General features: G+C 39.4%; 1 protein-coding gene across 2 annotated transcripts; it reads right to left on the reverse strand.

Annotated features, from left to right (window-relative positions):
- Positions 1–3,239: 3,239 nt before the first annotated feature.
- On the reverse strand, positions 3,240–17,583 carry galnt12 (UDP-N-acetyl-alpha-D-galactosamine:polypeptide N-acetylgalactosaminyltransferase 12). Of its 2 annotated transcripts, XM_011480785.4 has the most exons (10): positions 16,979–17,583; positions 15,944–16,113; positions 14,290–14,479; positions 13,875–14,060; positions 13,618–13,735; positions 11,719–11,895; positions 9,410–9,541; positions 9,153–9,266; positions 7,000–7,155; positions 3,240–6,175 (listed from the first exon to the last, which is right to left on the reverse strand). In XM_011480785.4, the coding sequence occupies exons 1-10, from the start codon at positions 17,323–17,325 to the stop codon at positions 6,038–6,040; spliced, it is 1,728 nt and encodes a 575-aa protein (XP_011479087.1). In that variant the 5' UTR covers positions 17,326–17,583; the 3' UTR covers positions 3,240–6,037. The 2 variants fall into 2 exon arrangements, with proteins under 2 accessions (XP_011479087.1, XP_020562742.1); XM_020707083.3 differs by lacking the exons at positions 3,240–6,175; positions 7,000–7,155 and adding an exon at positions 8,389–8,606.
- Positions 17,584–19,525: the final 1,942 nt, after the last annotated feature.

Here is a 19,525-nt window from a genome sequence, read left to right on the forward strand (position 1 = left end):
CATAATACATTGATATTATAATGAAGTTAAACTTGCACAACAGAGCAGTCATGTGACGCGTCGTTCTCCGCAGAATGCACTGCAGGGCAAATAAATGTTTAATCGTTAATAATGCTCATTATGTATTTGTAGCAACTTAGTCATTTTGATACTAGGCTAATATAGCTAATATAGATACATATTGCATGTGTTGCCTTCATTAATAGGGCTTTTAATATTTTGCGGCTCCAAACATGTTTGTTTTTTTCGTCCAATCTGGCTCTTTCAACATTTTGGGTTGCCGACCCCTGGTCTAGTGGGTCTAGATGACCCAACTCCAAATGTTAAGGTGCCTTGGATAGCACAAGGGTTAATGGGTTTCAGCTCTGTTGCCAGCTGTATTTGTCATCATTGTGCTAACATGTTCTTCAAGTTTTGCCTGCTCAGAGAAAAGCTGGAAACACAAAAATAAACAGAGTGAATATGAAGTGCTATGTTGCCCAGGGATAATGACTAAACTGAAGAATATTGATTCGATGACTGAGGAAAGGAAGATTGCTCTAAATAATCCAGGCTAATCAGATACGAGATGGAGGCAGGGCATTAGAGCTGTTTTTTTATCTCTGCATCAAGGCCTCACATGTTTGCAGTGCAGACTGGATTTCCCCTCTGAAAGTGAAAGTGTGTCATCTAGAATATGCAGCCAGCAGCCTGAGCAGATCGCGGTGCTGGGGATTACATCAACCAAACTGACATGCAGTGTGGAAATGGCTTCCAATCAGTGTGTGTGTGTGTGTGCTATATTTTCTTCTCCCTGACAACCAACGCCTGGGTCTCTCAAGGCTTGCACCATGGGGAGCCTTGTTTTGCATTACCATTAAAGACACATATGTGATGTGCAATAGTGTAGAGCAGCTTGAGGAGTTTGGTTTCAAACCTACGCCCAAATTGTCTGAAAGCAACAACATGCACTGTTCCTGTGGGGGAATTTTGAAACATTTTGGATGACATGTTTTTCATATTTCTGTAAGGAAGTGTTTGAATAAGGTGGAACAACACAAACAGGTTACAGAATTATGCAGTGCTTTGACTTTTCCTGTAGAAAGCAGAGACTTGAAATTTTTGTTAAAATGGGAAGAATTGTGGGCATCTTTTCTATGTAAACACAGAGCATGCAATGTTGTTTAACCCTTGTGCTATCTTAGATGACCCCACCCTTACTTTGACGTGTTATTCCTACCATGACAAAGGTGGATAAAGGTGGAAAGATTTCATGAAATCCATGGACACCAGTGAAGATCACAAATCATTGAAGAAAAATGGTTCAGAGCACTGTCTAGTGGGTCTAGATGACCCAACTCCCAATGTTAAAATACCTAGGATAGCACAAGGGTTACAGATGCTTTCAGCAGGTGGTGTTCACACTGAACTGTTGCTACCCCAAATTAGAGCAGATGGAAGAGGTTAGGTACAAAATGTCAAAGCTATGCAAATTTTGCTAATCTTGCTCCAGGCTTTTTCTTTCACAGCATCATTCCAGTATATGAACACATGCAAACTGCAACTTTGAGTTTCTTCTTCATGATCAATTTTCAAATGGTTGGAACTTCCGTATATGAAAAGAAAACGCCATCCATACCTCACTACCAAATCCGAGTCCCTGATTAGTCAAAGTTCATCTGGTTCAACTTTCAATCTGCGTTCAATGGTCGTTGGTTTTTGTCCATGGAGCCCAAAAACGTATCTAAAAACGTGTGTAGCAGTGTGCGAACATGAGAGTTTTGAATGCAGAAGCGTGATGCCGAGGTTGGTGTGACATAGCTGAACACACCAACTTGCTGCACAGTGTCAATGGAGAGACACAAAGGCATTGGCTCTTTTTTAAACAGTACAGTTGACTACAAGGACACACTTAACCGTTTCTATAAAGAAAAAAAAACACGTTTTGTATTGTGTACTTTCATTGGAGTAAGTTATTTAAGCAAATGCATTGCCTGCTTTTCCTCCTTTTGCCTCAAAAACAGACCTCCCGTGAAACTGAGCATCAATAGCATTTGAGAGACTGCAGGGCCAACTGTCAGCGCCAGAGGAAAATAGACTTGGCTGTGTCACAATATTTCACAGTTTTTCACAGCAGCTGGAGACCAATCCAATCAGATATGGTTGAAAAAGCCAACCTACCTTCCTTCCCATGTTCCTCCTCCTCTCATTATCTTCTGTGCGTCTTGATTCCCCTTCAGCAGGTAAATGTGGGTGATCGTTTTTTTTTACCATTGTATATGTGCATGAGTCTTTTACTGTGAACAATACATTTGTTTGTTTGTTTTTTTTATTCTTTTTGGGAAGTAGCAATCCCCATGCACACATTTAACCCCATATACCCTATTTGATACATGCATTTCTTAGACCCATATTCCATTTGTACGATCCAAACTTTCCTTATAAACCCATTGTTTATCACTGTATTCATATTTTCTGCCCTGTAGTTCACCATCATAACCACTAGGGGCACTAGAGGAACTTTTTCTACTCATTTCAAAATGGCTGCCTCTGTGAAATCCCAAAAAAACTATTGGCGGGAAAAGTTTTTCAAATTTTGAAAACATCATAGTGAGAATAACTCATCTATTGTTGTTCACTTTTTAAAGAACTACTTGCTGTATTAAAAGCATTCAATATTTAATGATAAATATTTCTTTAGAATAAAGCTCCTCCATGTTAAAAATGTGTTTTAAATTCGAGACGGTGGGTAAATAAGGTGTTTTTTTTCTTGAACTCATGTCAGTATTTTATCCTACCATTGTTGTGAACAAAAACTTATTAGATCACCAAATTGATTATAGTTGTTACTATCTACATCTCACTAATAATATATATAACAATAAATTTTTTCATCAAAGGATTTGAAAAACACCTTACTTCCCCCCAAATTGAACTGTCAAGTCTTTGTCGTGGATTTAAGAATTGCAACATTTCTTCCATCATCTCTTTAATTTTACATTCCCATTTAATTTCAATTGGATGTAACATATAAAAAATATTAATGATACTAATCATAGTTGCAATGGGAAACTGAAAACTTTTTACATGTGAAAATCTTTGATAATATTAAATATATTTATTTTAAATATACATTTTCAAGAAATTAGATGTTCTCATAACATATCCTGAACCATGTGTGTGTATTTTTGACGCAGGATGTATCATAAGGAACTTTGCAGAATTTTAAAAAGGGCAAAAATAAGAAGGAAACAAAAAGATTGTGAAAATTCCATTTTATTATGATAAAAAATGTCTCCATTGATAATTTTGTCAACTCAGCACTGAAATGTTTTTTATGATCCAAACTTACATTTCTGAGTTTATGTCCACGATGACAATCTCATTATATCAACCACTTCCTTTTAGTCATACACACAGATACCCAAAATAAACAGAAATATTGTACATTCTTCATTTTGGCAAATAAATGAATTTAACACAATTCCCATTAAAAGGACGTGCTCATTTATTGGGTTATAGGTATTCAATAAATCAATAGAAACATCAATTTCAGATTGGTCCTCCAAAAACATTCTGTGAACGTTAATGGTAAAGATAAAGTTGCTAACATTTCTCCATATACCCAACCCATTATCATTCTCAGCCGTCAAGTAAATCACGCAGGACATGTGGTCCTAAATCCAAACTAAAACACAAAACACATCCCGATGCACCTCTGATATGGAGAAGAAAATAAGACAAGGGAAAATTGGAACCAAAATTAATCAGGAAGCCATCTGAAATTTCTCAACTCTCAGGAGATGCCAACTACTGCCTTTGCTGACTCCTTCTACATAGCCTGAGGAACAGTCACAAAAGTAACCAAAAGTTCCAGTTCAGATAGATATAGAGCCGTTAGCCAGTTACAGAGGAGAAGTGAAAGTCTATTCGGTACGACCAGCATGATATAAAGCCATAGTCAAAATGACCCTTTACAGGTGGATTAATGATTTCTGCGAAAAATGGGCAAATCTGTACGAGGAACAAAATATCAAGGTCGTAGACGGCTCAGTCAGCCCGTAGAGGAGGTGTTCCCAAATCCAGGCCTCAAGGGCTGGTGTCCTGCAGGTTTTCCAGAAACCCTGCCTTATTTGCTGCTGATTACCTTGATCAGGTGTGTTTAGCCAATAAGGAGCTTCAATAGCAGGTTGGTTGGAAAACATGTAGGACACCGGCCCTCGAGGCCTAATTTTGGAAACCCCTGCCGTACAGCAAAAATGTTCATGCAGTTGTACAGGTCATAGAGAACATCTATACAACACGCAAGAGTAAGAAAAGTAAGTGAGAAGCAGGCGTGTTGTAGGGATTTTTCATTTTTCTAACCACTCTAAATCCTGCAGACTGTTCAAGGGGCCCATTGGTGCTGTTCAAGTGATAAGTGTGTGCGGTAGGACTGTAGTTTATGTGGGCATCCCACAGATATCACCAGTACAGCCCACACATGCAGCATTCACGTGTGGTCAGTAAGGGGGTCAGTCCTCATCCCTTAGTAATCTTATGACTAGAGTGTGACGTAGGGGCAACATACAACAGCGTACGCCGTAAGGGAGCGCAGCTTACATTAGCCTTACAAATACTTCACAATAAACTTACGACTCACATGACAATGGTACGTTCTATGTTCATGACGTCCGTTGAGGTGGCTGTACGTCCCTCAAAGGAACTGCGAGACACACCTGTGCTTCCCTTAGCCCTTGTGCTAGCTTATGGGGTCCAGATGACCCCACCCTTACATTGACGTGTTCTCCCTACCATGACAAAGGATGGATAAAGGTGGAGAGGATATCATGTAATCCATGGTCACCAGTGAGGATCACAAATCATTGAAGGAAAAAGGTTCAGAGCACTGTCTAGTGGGTCTAGATGACCCAACTCCCAATGGTAAAGTGCCTAGGATAGCACAAGGGTTAGGATGTGGCCACTCTTCTCTACAGCCCTTTACAACCCAAAAAGCAGCAGCACCCATGCAAGTCAACCCCCGTACGAGTACACGTGACTAAGGCTTAAAGTAGACACCCTGAAAGAAAAGGCATCAAGGCTGTGCATACACGATACAGTTAATGCATCATCCCCACTAACCACTGCACCTCTCAGACAGTACTCCTTCAATATTTTAGGAAATTATTTTCTTATTTCACACTGTTCCTTTGCTGTATTAGAAAGATTAATGGAAGACGATGCGTGTCCCGACTTAAAACTTCCTCATTCACAATTAAAAACAAACTCATGTAGCTAATCCAAGAAATATGGCCATGAATAAAAGCACAACATATTATGGCAAAATCATTAAATAAATAAAATGGCATTTAATGTTAGATAGGAATTTTCTCACATGCTAAAAATGTTTGAATGACTCTCATCTGTAGTCGGTAGTGATAAAGTTAAAGAGGTATTGTTATATAAGCCAATGACTTCTGAGTATCAAGGTTCCTACTAAAACACCAGATTTGTCCCACTTTTGCAAAACAAGATCACAGGATCTCAAAGGAAGGAGTGCTGGCCCCCTCTACAGGGGGAACATATAAACATCAGACACATCTAAAAACCACAATCATGTCCGCTGTTAGTTGCAATTTAATGGCAGACATGTGAAGTATTTGTTTTGTCTGTGATTGCTGCAAATATTTGGGTGTTTCGCAAAAAAAACCCCACATCTAAACTGTTCTATTTCTAAAAAGAAAAAAAGCAACAAGAGTGGAGGAAATAATAAATAAGGAAAGAAGAAAATAACAATCTCTAAGTATTAATGATCTCCTTAAGTAGAGTAATAAATTCCATGTTTTGCAAACATACAAAAGTGCATAAAAACGTATGACTTGCCTGAAAAATTTCTCCATATGCTAAAAAAAAAAAAAAGTGCCGAGGTTTAAGTTGAATAAGATATAAAGAAAATGTTCTTTAGGGGGAAACAAAAATTTTCAACTCCCTCTCCCCTCTTCAAATCATGTTATATATAGAGCGCTTGACTTTATAAAAAGGCTTTTTTGTAAAAAAAAAAAGCTTCAAGTTTGTCCAGTTACATTCTTTCCTCAAAGAACCACTGTTGATAAACGCTGTCAGAGCATGGCTGCAGGGCGGGGGCTGGGGTCCCGTTGTCTGTCCGGTCCATGGCCTGAACACACTTTTGGCTCAGGGCGTGGTACAAACTGCCATCCTGTGGGAAAAAAAACATAAATGTATAGCCAAAGTCAAATGAGCCTGTCTTGTATTTTGGCTTTCTGGTTTCCCTTTCACTATTGGACATTTCCCCACTGTAGTGTCTATTGTTACTGGTATTTTATTTGGATCTTTTCTGATGGTTTGAAGTCATGTTAGTTCCCAGCACTGTGTACATATTTATGTTTTTAAAATCAAACTTTAAAAATCTACTACTAATAATACTGATACAGTATATCTTTGTTTTTGTCACATACTCCCTTCAATTTTAGACTGCAAAAATCCAACTCCAAAAAAACTGTATTTTTGGGTGTTTTTAACATGTTCTTGTGACATTTTTCTCATAATGGAGCACATATGTAAAGGAAAGTCAACTTAAAATTGCATTTCGGAGTATTCATTTATTCAAATTGTCATGGATCAAGATCAGAAGGAAAAATGCCATCGGAAAAAGTTTGTAGCTGTGACGAAGATTCACTACAGCAAGCTAGAAGCTCCCTGCTCCTTTTCAATCTGATGCATCCCCTTGCAGACAAATAGATCCATGTCTGTCTTTGTTTTCCTCATCTGAGCTGGAATCTGGATCTAAACTGTATGCCTGCATAGCTCCGATGTTGCGTTTTTCTTGCACCAGTAATGTTAGGTTGGGGCTGTTAGTTAGCAGGAGAGAGTGCAAACAGATGGATGACAGTAGAGGTCAATGGTCACCCATAATGAACTACTGCTCCTCTGCCGAAACTAAGTCCTAGAAAACACATGTTTTAAAATACCGCTTTGAAAATACAGTAGACCAACAGTTTAAATTCCCTATTAATGTCTTACTTTTCGGAAAACAAATTTCTGCTCCATGGGTACAGGCTGCCCTCGTTTCTTGCACAGCTGCATAGTCAGGTAGGTGTTGACGCTGTCCCCCACAATGCACCCAGCAGGCTCCCTTGTGTTATAACAGATCTCTCCATCCACAGAGTATTCAAAAAACTGTGGAAAGAAACAACATTTCTGGATCAGCATTTGATTCTTGCACGCACACGCATCTAAAGATTATTTTGAAGTGTACATCATAGTCAACTGTTTGCCTTAACCCTTGTGCTATCTTGTGGGGTCCAGATGACCCCATTCCCAACGTTAACGTTGGGAATGGGCCATATTTCTTGGCCATATTTCTTGGATTAGCTACATGAGTTTGTTTTTAATTGTGAATGAGGAAGTTTTAAGTCGGGACACGCATCGTCTTCCATTAATCTTTCTAATACAGCAAATGAACAGTGTGAAATAAGAAAATAATTTCCTAAAATATTGAAGGAGTACTGTCTGAGAGGTGCAGTGGTTAGTGGGGATGATGCATTAACTGTATCGTGTATGCACAGCCTTGAGGCCTTTTCTTTCAGGGTGTCTACTTTAAGCCTTAGTCACGTGTACTCGTACGGGGGTTGACTTGCATGGGTGCTGCTGCTTTTTGGGTTGTAAAGGGCTGTAGAGAAGAGTGGCCACATCCTAACCCTTGTGCTATTCTAGGCACTTTACCATTGGGAGTTGGGTCATCTAGACCCACTAGACAGTGCGCTGAACCTTTTTCCTTCAATGATTTGTGATCCTCACTGGTGACCATGGATTACATGAAATCCTCTCCACCTTTATCCATCCTTTGTCATGGTAGGGAGAACACGTCAATGGTGGGGTCATCTAGACCTCACAAGACAGTGAGCTGAACCATTTTCTTCAATGATTTGTGATCTTCACTGGTTTCCATGGATTGCATGAAATCCTCTTCACCTTTATCATGGTAGGAATAACACGTCAATGTAAGGGCGGGGTCATCTGAACCCCATAAGATAGCACAAGGGTTAAATAAACAGATACAAGCAGATACGGATGTTGTTTTTTGCATTTATGCGTTAACAGATGTCCAATACAGATATCCAGGTGTACAAACAAATGAATCCTTCTGACTCAGGAAAGGAGAAGCACTGTATGAGTGGGTATGCACGTTTGTGCGTACGGTACATAGACACGAACAGGTCTTTCCAGTTTCTGTATTGAGAATGAATTTGGAATGTGCCTCTCTAGCAGGAAGCAATCCCCATGAGACAGACAGAAAAACCACAGCAGCAAGCCCATTTTTCAAAGTGATGGCATCCAAAGATCCACAAGTACATGTGCTCCGTCGATTACTGCGGGAGTTCGGCTCTATAAATAACCCAAGATAGAGGAAATCAGCAAAGTTATCCACATTATTTCTTACAGTGAATTTTCGGAGACACATTTTCCCACAGTTCAATCTAGTTCAAACTCTCAAGAGTTCCAACCCTTCAAAAAATAGAAGTTATAGAATGAAACTTCAGATCTGCTCGCAATCGAAGATTTTTGTCCATTTGTCGAGCTGAACGCATTCTGTACCGGAGGAAACTTGATTGACAGTGGTCTACAGCCTATCAGGAAGCAGAACACAATACAATGTACACAAAATTCCACAAAAAAACAGCGAAAGATGAGTTGCGACGTAGCAAAGGAAGACTGTATTTTAAGCTCAAAGTGTCCAGTGACAGTTGAGAAAAACTGAAGCACATTTATATACAAATAAATGTGTCAGTCATGGTGCTGCAAATGTATTCAATCTAACCTAAAATTTCTACTCTTAGAGTACAGTTCCATTAGAACCAATGGAAGTCATGTGAAACCCAATTTGGCAGGGTCTTTGGAGATTTAATGAGCCTGTGGGGCGGGGGAGCATTGGTGTGTGTTGAAATAATCAGGTCTGTGTTTCAGAGCAGAAGAACACAGAGCAAACAAACTCCCTGTGCTCCACGCAAACACGGCGATGTTACAAACGAAAGGAACAAACTAGCAAAACAAACCCAACTGACATCCCTGAGAATTTTTCCATGATAATTACTCATTTCACTAAAACATAATAGACCTTAGTAGGAAAGAAAAAAACATGATCCTTAATTAGTCTGATAGGTTTAAACCCTTACCTGGTTCTGACCCATGCCATGACATGGGTACAGGATGACCCTTTGACCCACAATCGTGTTTTCATCTGCAGGGTTGTAATCAAAGCAGTAGTTGACTTTTCCCCGATTCTTTAGCTGACAAAATGTAAACAGAAAAAAGATAATAATGAAAGATACAAGTCCATTCTCCAAAGTAATCCAGTTTACCAAAAAGTAAAAAAATCGAAGCTTTTTGTGACGCTTTAGTCAATTGTACTGCTGGTTGGAGGTGTTCTCACCATTCCAAACATGCCTGGCCGATCATGCGGGACATGGATTTCAGGGTAAACGTTATCCAGGTACCACTGGAAGTTCTTACAGCCCAGCTTTTCCCTCAGCTTCAGTCTTTCTGAGACGTCTCCAAAGGCCTCCTTGGATGAAAGAATCAGAAATTACATTCAGTCATTTAGCAACTAAAGGTGCGGGACAGCCGTCCCTACAACAGCTGCTAATCCATGCCACTCCCGGTTGTTCATAATCTGACTCAGAGCAACTTTAAGGGATGTGATCACAGATCTACAATGCAGGATGTAAACTGAGGACACAGCCAATAGATGTTATGAAATAACACTCATCCAAAAACCTTGTAATTTACATCCATTTTTGTTTTATAGAAATATTGCAGGACCTCCTGCTGGAGGACTAAACAAATTCACGCAAACAAAGACAAATCTTTATGCATGCATATTATGTAGAGAAAAACTAACTGTTCAAAGCTCAGCTGTTTACAGCTAGTGGAAGAGAACCGTTTCCATTTTGCTCGCCAGCAAACATAATTCTCTGCCTGAAGAGGGCTAAAAGGGCCGCCAAAATGTTGTCAAAACACAACTGTTGTTGACCTTTATTGAGCATATTTAGTTATTATTCAACCTCCTATTGGATTTAGTCTTTTATCAATGACTAAAGTCAGTGCTGACGTATAAGAAAGCAATAGCCAATGCGGCCATCTGACCTTCAGCTCAAAGTTAAGGGTCAGTGTAAGTGCCATGACGGAGGAAAGGCTACCATAATTATTATGCCACCCCATATAAGGGCTGCATTGATAGGCAAGTTACTGTCCACCCGTTTGACATCCACGTCATCCATCAATTTTAGATCATGAATACCTCTAAGGTCATTATTCTGCATATACCAAAGTCACTTACAAAAGAATGATTAAATCAGTTATTGGTACTTAATTATGTTTGATTTGTTTTGGGGTTTTTTTTTACAAGGAGGAGACTATTTGTTGCAAAGTGTGACGTGTTTTTCAGCGACCTCGCTTTGCTGCAGCATATAGACTAACCAGTGGAAGAAAGTGGTAAATGTGTTAAATGTCATGTCTTACCGCTTGCTTTTGTCCAGATGATGAAGCAAAAGTCTACAAGTAATGACCAGGATAATTTTTCTTGAAGAAATATCCACCATTCACTCGAATCAATAAATGAGTATCAATGTAATTGGACCTTCGTTCTTAGGTGTCCATTTTCACTTTAATGAACACCCTGCAGCCAATCAGAATCGAGCATTGACCTAGGCCATGGTGTACGGAAAAGTGAAAGAGACTCTAGCAGCTTTGAGGTTTTCCAGATTCCTGAAACTTATTTTATGTGTGGATGGGTGTTACCCCACCATGGGGTAGTTCTATGAACTGTAAACCAAATTAAATAAGACTAAATGGTAAATTATCAACCTGATAACTTTAGTTACCTGTTGCTAAAACAGACTTGCAGTGACCAAAGTGATACAGATATAGATCTAGATGACGAGTGATGTGCCCAATTTTAATCCCTATTTACCAGATAATCTGTTTTAAAAATGACAACAAATAAGTTAAATATAAGAAAAAGAAACTACACGGAATATTGAAAATTTTTAAATAAAAAAAGCACAACTGATAATAACAGTGAAATTGCTCTAAGTCAAATACAATTTAAAACAATAAAAATAAAAAAGTCGAGAGTAAAATTGTAATGAGTGAAAACACCCACAAAAAGTGTAAAACAAACACCTGACACTTCTTAAAAAGAAGTGTTTCTTTCCATCTCAAGTCAAAACCAAAGTGAAAGGGCAGCAGCGCTCATCAGGAACCAGTTGAGTTGCATTTTGGCCCAGCATCCTGTTCTTAAGAAGAGGAATGCCACCTGATCTGTGCCTAGGTAGCTTCTCCTCTTAACTACACCATCACACACTGCCCACCGCATCCACTCCAAAGCACAGCACCCATGGGAGGGAGGGATAGATCATTCTGTCAAGGACAGGTGGGTGACACCTGCTGGCTCAGAGTGACACAGAAGGGTTGTAATCACACACCGGTGGCCTAGCACCTCTGTCACCATGAGTCTCACTTAATCAGGGGAGGCTTTACACAATGGGAGAGCACTGTGCATGCATACGTACCACAACCTAGCTGAAATGTTTGCACATGTGCTGGACTGAGAGTATTTTCAGAGGGGAAACCAAGGAAATCCACATGCTGCCTCCACAAAAAAAAGCTTTTGCTTAAACAAACTATCAGGCTGTGTTTTTATACCATTCAAGTACTCCCACTCCATCTGGGCACACTCACCAGTCGTGCGTGGGGGTTGCGATGATAGTAGATCTCCTTGTAGTCATCCATCCAAACCTCTGCTGCCCTCACGCTGTTTGCCAACGCCTTGCTCCGGGAGTAAGGGGCCTTTTTCGGAAACACATGACCCACGTGGGAGCACGGGTGGATTTCCAGGCTGCCCCCACATTGCCAAATCTAAAATATTTCAATCACATCAGCCGTACAAAAATGAGTCAGTCAGCCAACACAAAGCAGTTTTTTGCGGGAACATGCAAACTAAACAGAGGTTTTGATGCAACAAATCCATGCTCTTAGTTAGTTCTCTTCAAGGAAACAGCTGTAACTTTTCACTGCAATGCTCAAACTCATCATGGTATTGCAAATAACAAGTTGTTTTCACCTCCTGTTAAACACTTAACGCTAGTCGCACATCAAATTCGCGGTTGGACGCATCCCTTTCAACACCAGTCAAATTCACTGCTCTGTTTGTCCAAAAATGTTCATAAGCTTGACGCTCCAGATGCATGTGGGAGCAAAATAAAAAGAAAAACCCATCTGACCCAACTTTGTCTCACCTACTTAACCCTTGTGCTATCCTAGGCACCTATTCAAGATTTTGGGTTGTGGAGGGTCATAGAGAGGAGTGGCTGCATCTTAACCCTTGTGCTATCCTAGCAACCATTGGGAGTTGGGTCATCTAAACCCACTACAGTGCTCTGAACCTTTTTTCTTCAATGATTTGTGATCTTCACTGGTGTCCATGGATTACATGAAATCCTCTTCACTTTTACCCACCTTTGTCATGGTAGGGAGAACACGTCAATGTAAGGGTGGGGTCATCTGGACCCCACAAGGTAGCACAAACTATATTTACTGTGGTGTGGAACCAAGAAACAATCATATCTTGGTTTTTCATAAGTTACATCAGACACACGTCTTATTCTTATATGCCAGTGTTTTTAAACCTTTTTTGAGCCACGGCACACTTTAACCTTGACAAAAATCCCGCGGCACACCAGCATCCAAAAAAATAGATAAATAAAAAAAAAGAAAAAGCTCAGTCTGTATTGATCTACAGCCGCTCTGCAATCTCACATGCGTTTTTGTGATAATTGTTGCAGAAAACGCTGGAAGCTGCAGCTGTTTTTTCTAAAAGATGTATTAAAAATTAAGTCAAAAGATTCAAAAACTGTTTGATGTGTGTTCGTTGTTTTAAGACGTTAAGAGGAGAGACTCATTGTGCGCTAAGACAGTCACTTTACTGCATCATGGGAGATGTAGTGCCCGTAATCCGCCGACCGCAGAAAGACCAGCGTCTTTGAGCTTCATGGTTTTGTTCACTTGTTCCAGTCTGATACCAGATTCTGTGGAAAGCTACACCGCTAAAGACGAGCTTTAGCTGGTATTTTTGTTAGAACAGAGAGACTTTTTTGCGCTAAATCGAAACAAGGAAGTGAATACTTTAACCACTTCTGATTGGTCAGACTGATGACATGTGATTAAGCCTTCAAGAATGATTGGTGGAGACAGTTAAAGGGGCGGGACTTTTTCTTACACAGTTATAGCTGCAGCTAAATCGCGGTATCCCGTTATTCTTATCAAAATGTCTTTAATAGAATCATATAAACACAAAGAAAAAATAATTTTATAATATTTCAGATTCTTAACTTCTCAGTGTTTTATCAGGGCCTGTTTGGATGAACAAAGAGCTGATTTCCTGGAGATGGTAATCGCTTTTAGATCAGTTAATGAGGGCAATTTCTCACGGCACACTTGACCATCTCCCACGGCACACTAGTGTGCCGCGGCACACTGGTTGAAAAACACTGTTATATGCCATGAGTTTTGGCTTTAGACAAAAAGTAGTAGACCTGGTATAGATTTGTAAGCATTACACACAGAGAGAAAACCTCTTACCCTGAAGGAAAATTCAAGGTTTTCTCCTCCCCACACCTCCATTCCTGTGTCATAGGACCCCAGGTAATAGAAGTAGTTTTTGTTCACAGAAAACAGCCCTCCTGCCATGGTAGGAGACCTGAAGAGGGGAAAAAAACAAGTCCAAAACCATCATGTGAGTCTGAGGTTAGTTTTTCCTATGACAGTAGGTAGTTAAGCAAAGTCTTTGCCACTAAATGCTGGTTTATTGTTCTCTGTTACAATCTCTGCAGTCCCACCTGATGACATCAGTAGGTGAGTGACGGCGTTTTTGCTCATTGTCTGGGACAGAGTGCCAGGTGAAAACCAACCGCCAGTCAAACCCCCCAATTTGTGGTTCACCGGGGTTCCCTAAGTACTGGAAGGTGTCCCAGTCTATCACGTCAATGACGGGACACACCACAGCTGTTGGCTCCTCTTTGATCCTTTTGAAGAAAGAGGAGAAAAGGAAACCAAAATCTCATAAAGCAAAGGAAGCTGTTCATCTCGAATTTCTAACTTTATGTGTTGCCCCTGAAAAAGGGCAGTAGTGTTGAGTTGAACTACAGAGACTGTAATCCAGCTGCTGCTGTACAGATTCAGTCCTTCAAACTGCACTTGCAAAAAATAAAAATTAAAAAGTTCAAAAGGAAGAGTCTTTTGATGTTCTCTCACCTGTGCAGGAGGGGCTCCAACCAACCCTCATGGCACTCGCAGTGACAGTCCAGGAAGGTCAGCACGTCACCTGTTGCTATGGAGGCACCAAGCAGCCGGGCCCTCACTAGCCCCTCCCTTTTTGTGGCCCGAATCAGACGCACCTTCCTGAACCCTGACAGATACTTTTCCAATGGCTCCTTCAGATGAGCTTCAGAGGATTAAACAGACATCCAAATAAACCACAATCGTCACAAAACACACAACTGCAAAATGAAATTATGCAATATTTAATTGGTAAGTGATGCTGATATGACACAAGAACATACTTTTATAATAGACTATTGGCCTAGCTTTCAAGATGGTTGTTTAGACACACCCTGAGTCTCATTTTGGATGGTTTTTAAATTAGCATGTTACACAACTTTACCACAATCACTGTAAACACACTGAGAGTAACATTGGTTTTTGGATTTGAGAGTGTGCAATCAGATTTGGCCATGGATCAAGGCAGTAAATAACAGAGGCGCCCTGTCTTATAGTGTCTGAGCTCTGGTGATATTAATGCTGTGAAGTAACATGCATCCGTACAGGCCAACTCCCGTACAAGTGCTGCAGGTTTTTGGGTTGTCTGGTCCCATGGAGGGTCATAGACTGTAGGGGCTGCATCTTAAGGGGAGCACAGGTGTGTCTTGCAATTCCCTGAAGGTGCATACCTCATGAAAATAGAACGTACAATGTCATGCCTGTGGTAAGTGGATCGTGAAGTATTTGGAAGGAAATTGTAAGTTGTATGCACTTATTACACATGGATGATGCTGTTGTACAATTCTCTCTTCACCACACTCTAATCATTAGTACTGACCGTGCACAAATTCTAGGGTGTGCAATTGATACATGTCCATAGGACACCCATAGAATGTCCACACATGCTACGCTATGACGGTCTAAGTTCCTAAATTCTAACAGTCACGCTACAAGGAGTGCGCACGTATCACTTGAACTGCACTAACGGTCTCCTTGCGCAGGATTTTAAAAAATTAAAAGTCTGTACGACTGACGACAATCCAGATGATTCAAAAAATCCTGATGACTAACCGTAATGTGTTAAGTGACTTAAGCTAGTATTCCTGTATTAATTACTGGGAATGTGACAGTTGACAACTGAACCACATTATACACACCACTAAACCGAATCCTGGGAAAGTGAATTGTTGCATCTCTACTGCATACCAGTATGTTTACGCTGAAAGTGTAAAATAATTGTGCTACATTTACAGGGGATTTAGTATTATTTTATTACATCAAACCAGGTTCAGTATGAGCAAAATGAAGGGTTTTTCTTCATTGTTACCTGCTTATTAGTAAATGAAAAAGGTTTTTTTTCTTCAAATTTTTTGTTTTTTGTTGTTGTTTAGCAATACATGAATCCTAAATCAAACCAAGACAAAACCATGACCGTAAAATTGAGGATTGAAGGGAATCATGGGAAAAGTTGCATCCCTATTAATTAAATACCAAATACCCACAACTTTTTGTTAGTCTATAACAACATCCTTTTTTGTGCACACACTATCCATTTGACAAACAACTGTCCTTTATAACCGAAACCCCCACTGCTCTCCTGCTTATCACTGTCTAGCTCCAACATGTAGATTCTCCATCCCGCCTTCACCTCTGTCACTGTAGTCATCCACCAGCACCACCTCTTTGAGGAGGATGTCTGGGGACGTCTCCAGGACACTGTGGACTGTCCGCAGCAGAGTGGACCAGGCCTCGTTGTAGAAAGCAATCACCACAGACGTAGTTGGCAGTGATCTGTAGTCGTACTTCAGCTCTCTGCAACTAAATTTAGAAAAGAGAGTCAATAGCAAACATCTGGGAACACAAAATTAACATCTTGGCAAAGGCAAACGGTCACTAATAGACCTGACCAATATTTGTAAACAAAGTCAATAGTGATGTTTGTCAATTCACAGTAATAATGATTTACTCCACCATGCCAACAACAAATGAAGTTACACCAACTCTACAGGTTAAAGTCCCACTTTGATCGTCTATTTTCAAAAGTGTTCTCAGTGGTCTTTTAACTATATTTATGCCTTTTTTTAGCCCAAATATGAAGACCTGTGTCGCTTTCTAGAATTTAGCATCAAAGCAAAGTTCATCAGAACTTCACCTCTGAGTTTTGGACAGGACTATTGCCCCGTCTCATCATCCATCTACTGTATTTACATACTCTCCTGCTAGCTTACAGCACCTCACAACTGCCGTCTAACGTTAGCATTGGTGCAAAAAAATAATAATACTAATAAAAATGGGGAGCAATATATTGGAGCCATCCAGTTGTACAGTTTTACATCATCAGATGTCAACTCAGACCAGGAAAACAAGGACGAACATAAAGCAGATGCATTAGTGCTGAGCAGGGAGCTTGTGGCTTGCCGTAGTAGCTTCTACGTCACAGCTACAAGCTTTTTACTAAGAAAAATGTGTCTGCTTCTGATTTCAACATTTAAATTAAAAAAAACACTCAAAAATCTAACTTTGAGCGTGTCTCTATATATATGTGCTCTATCATCAGGGCAAAAGGCAACACGAACATGTTAAAAACACAATTTCTATGGGAGTGGGGCTTAAAACGGCAAGAACTCAAATTAAAACGTGGTTTAATGTTTAACTTATGACATGAGTCGAGAGGTGTACTTACAGCGGGTTCCATTTCTCTGGAAGCCTCCGGTGCAGTGACACTTTATCACTGACATATATGTTAATCTGGTGCTTTTTCAGGCTCTCCTCCTCCTTTCTTTTCTCCTCTTCATTCAGATTTAGTTTCACAGCTCTTCCGAGTTCTCCCGGGGCATTTAAATCCAGCGGGGGCTTCTCGTACACGGGTCTCCTAAGTTTTTCATTGTCTACAACTTCCTCTCTGGGGGATTCTCGTCGATTTGTTACTTCTTTTGAGCTGTGCCTGAAAAATATTACATACCCGACAAAAGAGGCGCCAAAGAAAAAAAATAATAACTTGGGTCTATTTCTTCTTCCGCACGCTGCCATTGTGACGTTTTCCTGCCTGCCTGTCTGTCTGTCTGCAAAGTTTGGTCGAAGTTTTATTCTCTGAAGAAGAAGGGGGGTAAAGCGGAACTCTCTACATTTTTGGTTTCACGCGCCTCGCTGGCCGTTTCATCTTGACCTCTGCTACTAAAACTAAATTCATTTAGTAAATCTATCAGCCTTCAAAGTCCCGACATGCTTCGGTGTAGTAACTGTCCTGGTACTATACCGGAACCTCCAAGCTGTCGTTTTGAAGGGCGTAAAAAGACACTCCTCCCTCTCAGACTCTTTCCTTCAGCATGTTTAACAAGTGTGACAGGATTGACTGGCCAATAGAAAATCATTTTTATATATATATATATATATATAGATAGATAGATAGATAGATAGATAGATAGATAGATAGATAGATAGATAGATAGATAGATAGATAGATAGATAGATAGATAGATAGATAGATAGATAGATAGATAGATAGATAGATAGATAGATAGATAGATAGATAGATAGATAGATAGATAGAGAGATAGATAGATAGATAGATAGAGAGATATGGTATATATAAAGCTACCTTTTTCCCCATACAAAGTACAATTTGTCTGTCCAATTAAGCTAACATAATTGACATGAACTTCCTGAGCCTTTCAAATTAAAATTCCGGGGCTTTTTTTTTATGAAAAGCAGTGGCTGCAATTTTAATACCCAGTTTACTCCATTGAAATTTATTTCAATAATTGATTTATATATTTATTTATTTTAAGGATTAACCATAGAAAATAATACCAATATTGTCTATAATTTTATTTCTCTAATGTACCATCCAATTACAATTACTCATTAACTCTATATGTATATTATATTTCCAGTCAATGATTGAACTGGACAAGTGTTTGATTGACACATTCTCCTGAGCTTGTTTTTAAATAGTAGGGGTGTGGACTTCCAACAAGCTCACTCCGGCTTGGTCGGAGTGGTTGCCATAGAAATCTTTCAAGACTCAGAATGATTCGGAACAATCACTGCTTACTGACGCTGTGTGGTTCCAAAAGGGTGGCATCGGTATCGCAAAAAAATGACAACTAAGTCCTTTTGGCAATGGAAACTAAGTATGATGAGTGGAGTCATACACACTTGGTCCAGGTCTATGATACAGTCAATGGTATCAAACATCTGTGAACGGTTTTGAAAATGTCATCATTACCTTCATTATTTTTTTTTTCATTCAAAACATCAACATGGCATGAAGTATGGCAGTATGGAACGCAGGACAATAAACTGTACATCAATTTTTCTAAATAATTGCCCGGTGGGTTATAAAAGTATAACAAAACAAAAGATGAGAAAAGTAATAGGTTTAAGCTTCTTTGTTTGTTTGTTCTTACTGGATGAAATACAGTGTGATTTTACACCAGAGCAATAAATACAATATTGTGTTCATAACATCAGGAGATTTTTCAAACAGAATTGTGACGATGGTTTGTTTTTTTACAAACAGTAACCACATAGAATGTTTTTCCAGGTCAAAAAGAAATTTAAGTATTGTGCTTTAAACTTGAAGGGCATTTTCTTCAGCATCAAGTAAATTATTCTGTTTAATGGATGTTAAATTTTGTGGACTGAATCCTTTTAAAAGAATGAGTCATATTATCAGTTTTCATATCTAGCTTGACATTAAAAAAATAGTTTTTCTTCCTGCTATTGGATAAATCAAAGACATGCAAATGAACTAACTTAATTTTTATCTTGTATTTCTGATTATTATCAAACTGAAAATGTATTACTGTAGATGACTACAAAAGATAAAATGGTGTTTGAGTGTTTATAATTTTAGTACGTTTTTATATTGAAGCATACCTTTTTTCTATAACTAAACTAAATGATACCCATGTTTGAAGCACCTTTAATGACCCTGGGAATATTCAACCACCCTCTTATTAGAAATCATCCACTTGACTGGTTTTGTTTGATAAACGAAGCCATTTGTCACTCACCTGAAACTGACATGAAAACTCTTGACACCAAAGCTGAAATGTGACACAAAATGTCTGTTTAAGCAAATTAAATAATCAATTATTGAGAAGACCATTAAAGGGAAAGAGGTAATTCGACCAGGATGTTCTCTGATCCAACACCCCACAACAAGTCAACAAAGGCAAGAAGTCCGCCGCTGGAGTGTTGTAATAAGTCACACAGGGCTGGTCTT

Source organism: Oryzias latipes, chromosome 11, assembly GCF_053564925.1.
Source record: "Oryzias latipes strain Hd-rR chromosome 11, Olatipes_Hd-rR_3.1".
NCBI classification, from domain to species: Eukaryota; Metazoa; Chordata; class Actinopteri; order Beloniformes; family Adrianichthyidae; genus Oryzias; species Oryzias latipes.

Bases quoted from the DNA above. Each gene is read 5' to 3' on its own strand.
- galnt12 (XM_011480785.4), bottom strand. From the start codon at position 17,325: ATGGCAGCGTGCGGAAGAAGAAATAGACCCAAGTTATTATTTTTTTTC. The intron at 14,480-15,943 runs GTGAAGGCGGGA...AATCCTCTGAAG, and splicing joins GGATGACTACAGTGACAGAG to CTCATCTGAAGGAGCCATTG. The intron at 6,176-6,999 runs GTAAGACATTAA...TTTTTCCCACAG, and splicing joins AGAAATTTGTTTTCCGAAAA to GATGGCAGTTTGTACCACGC.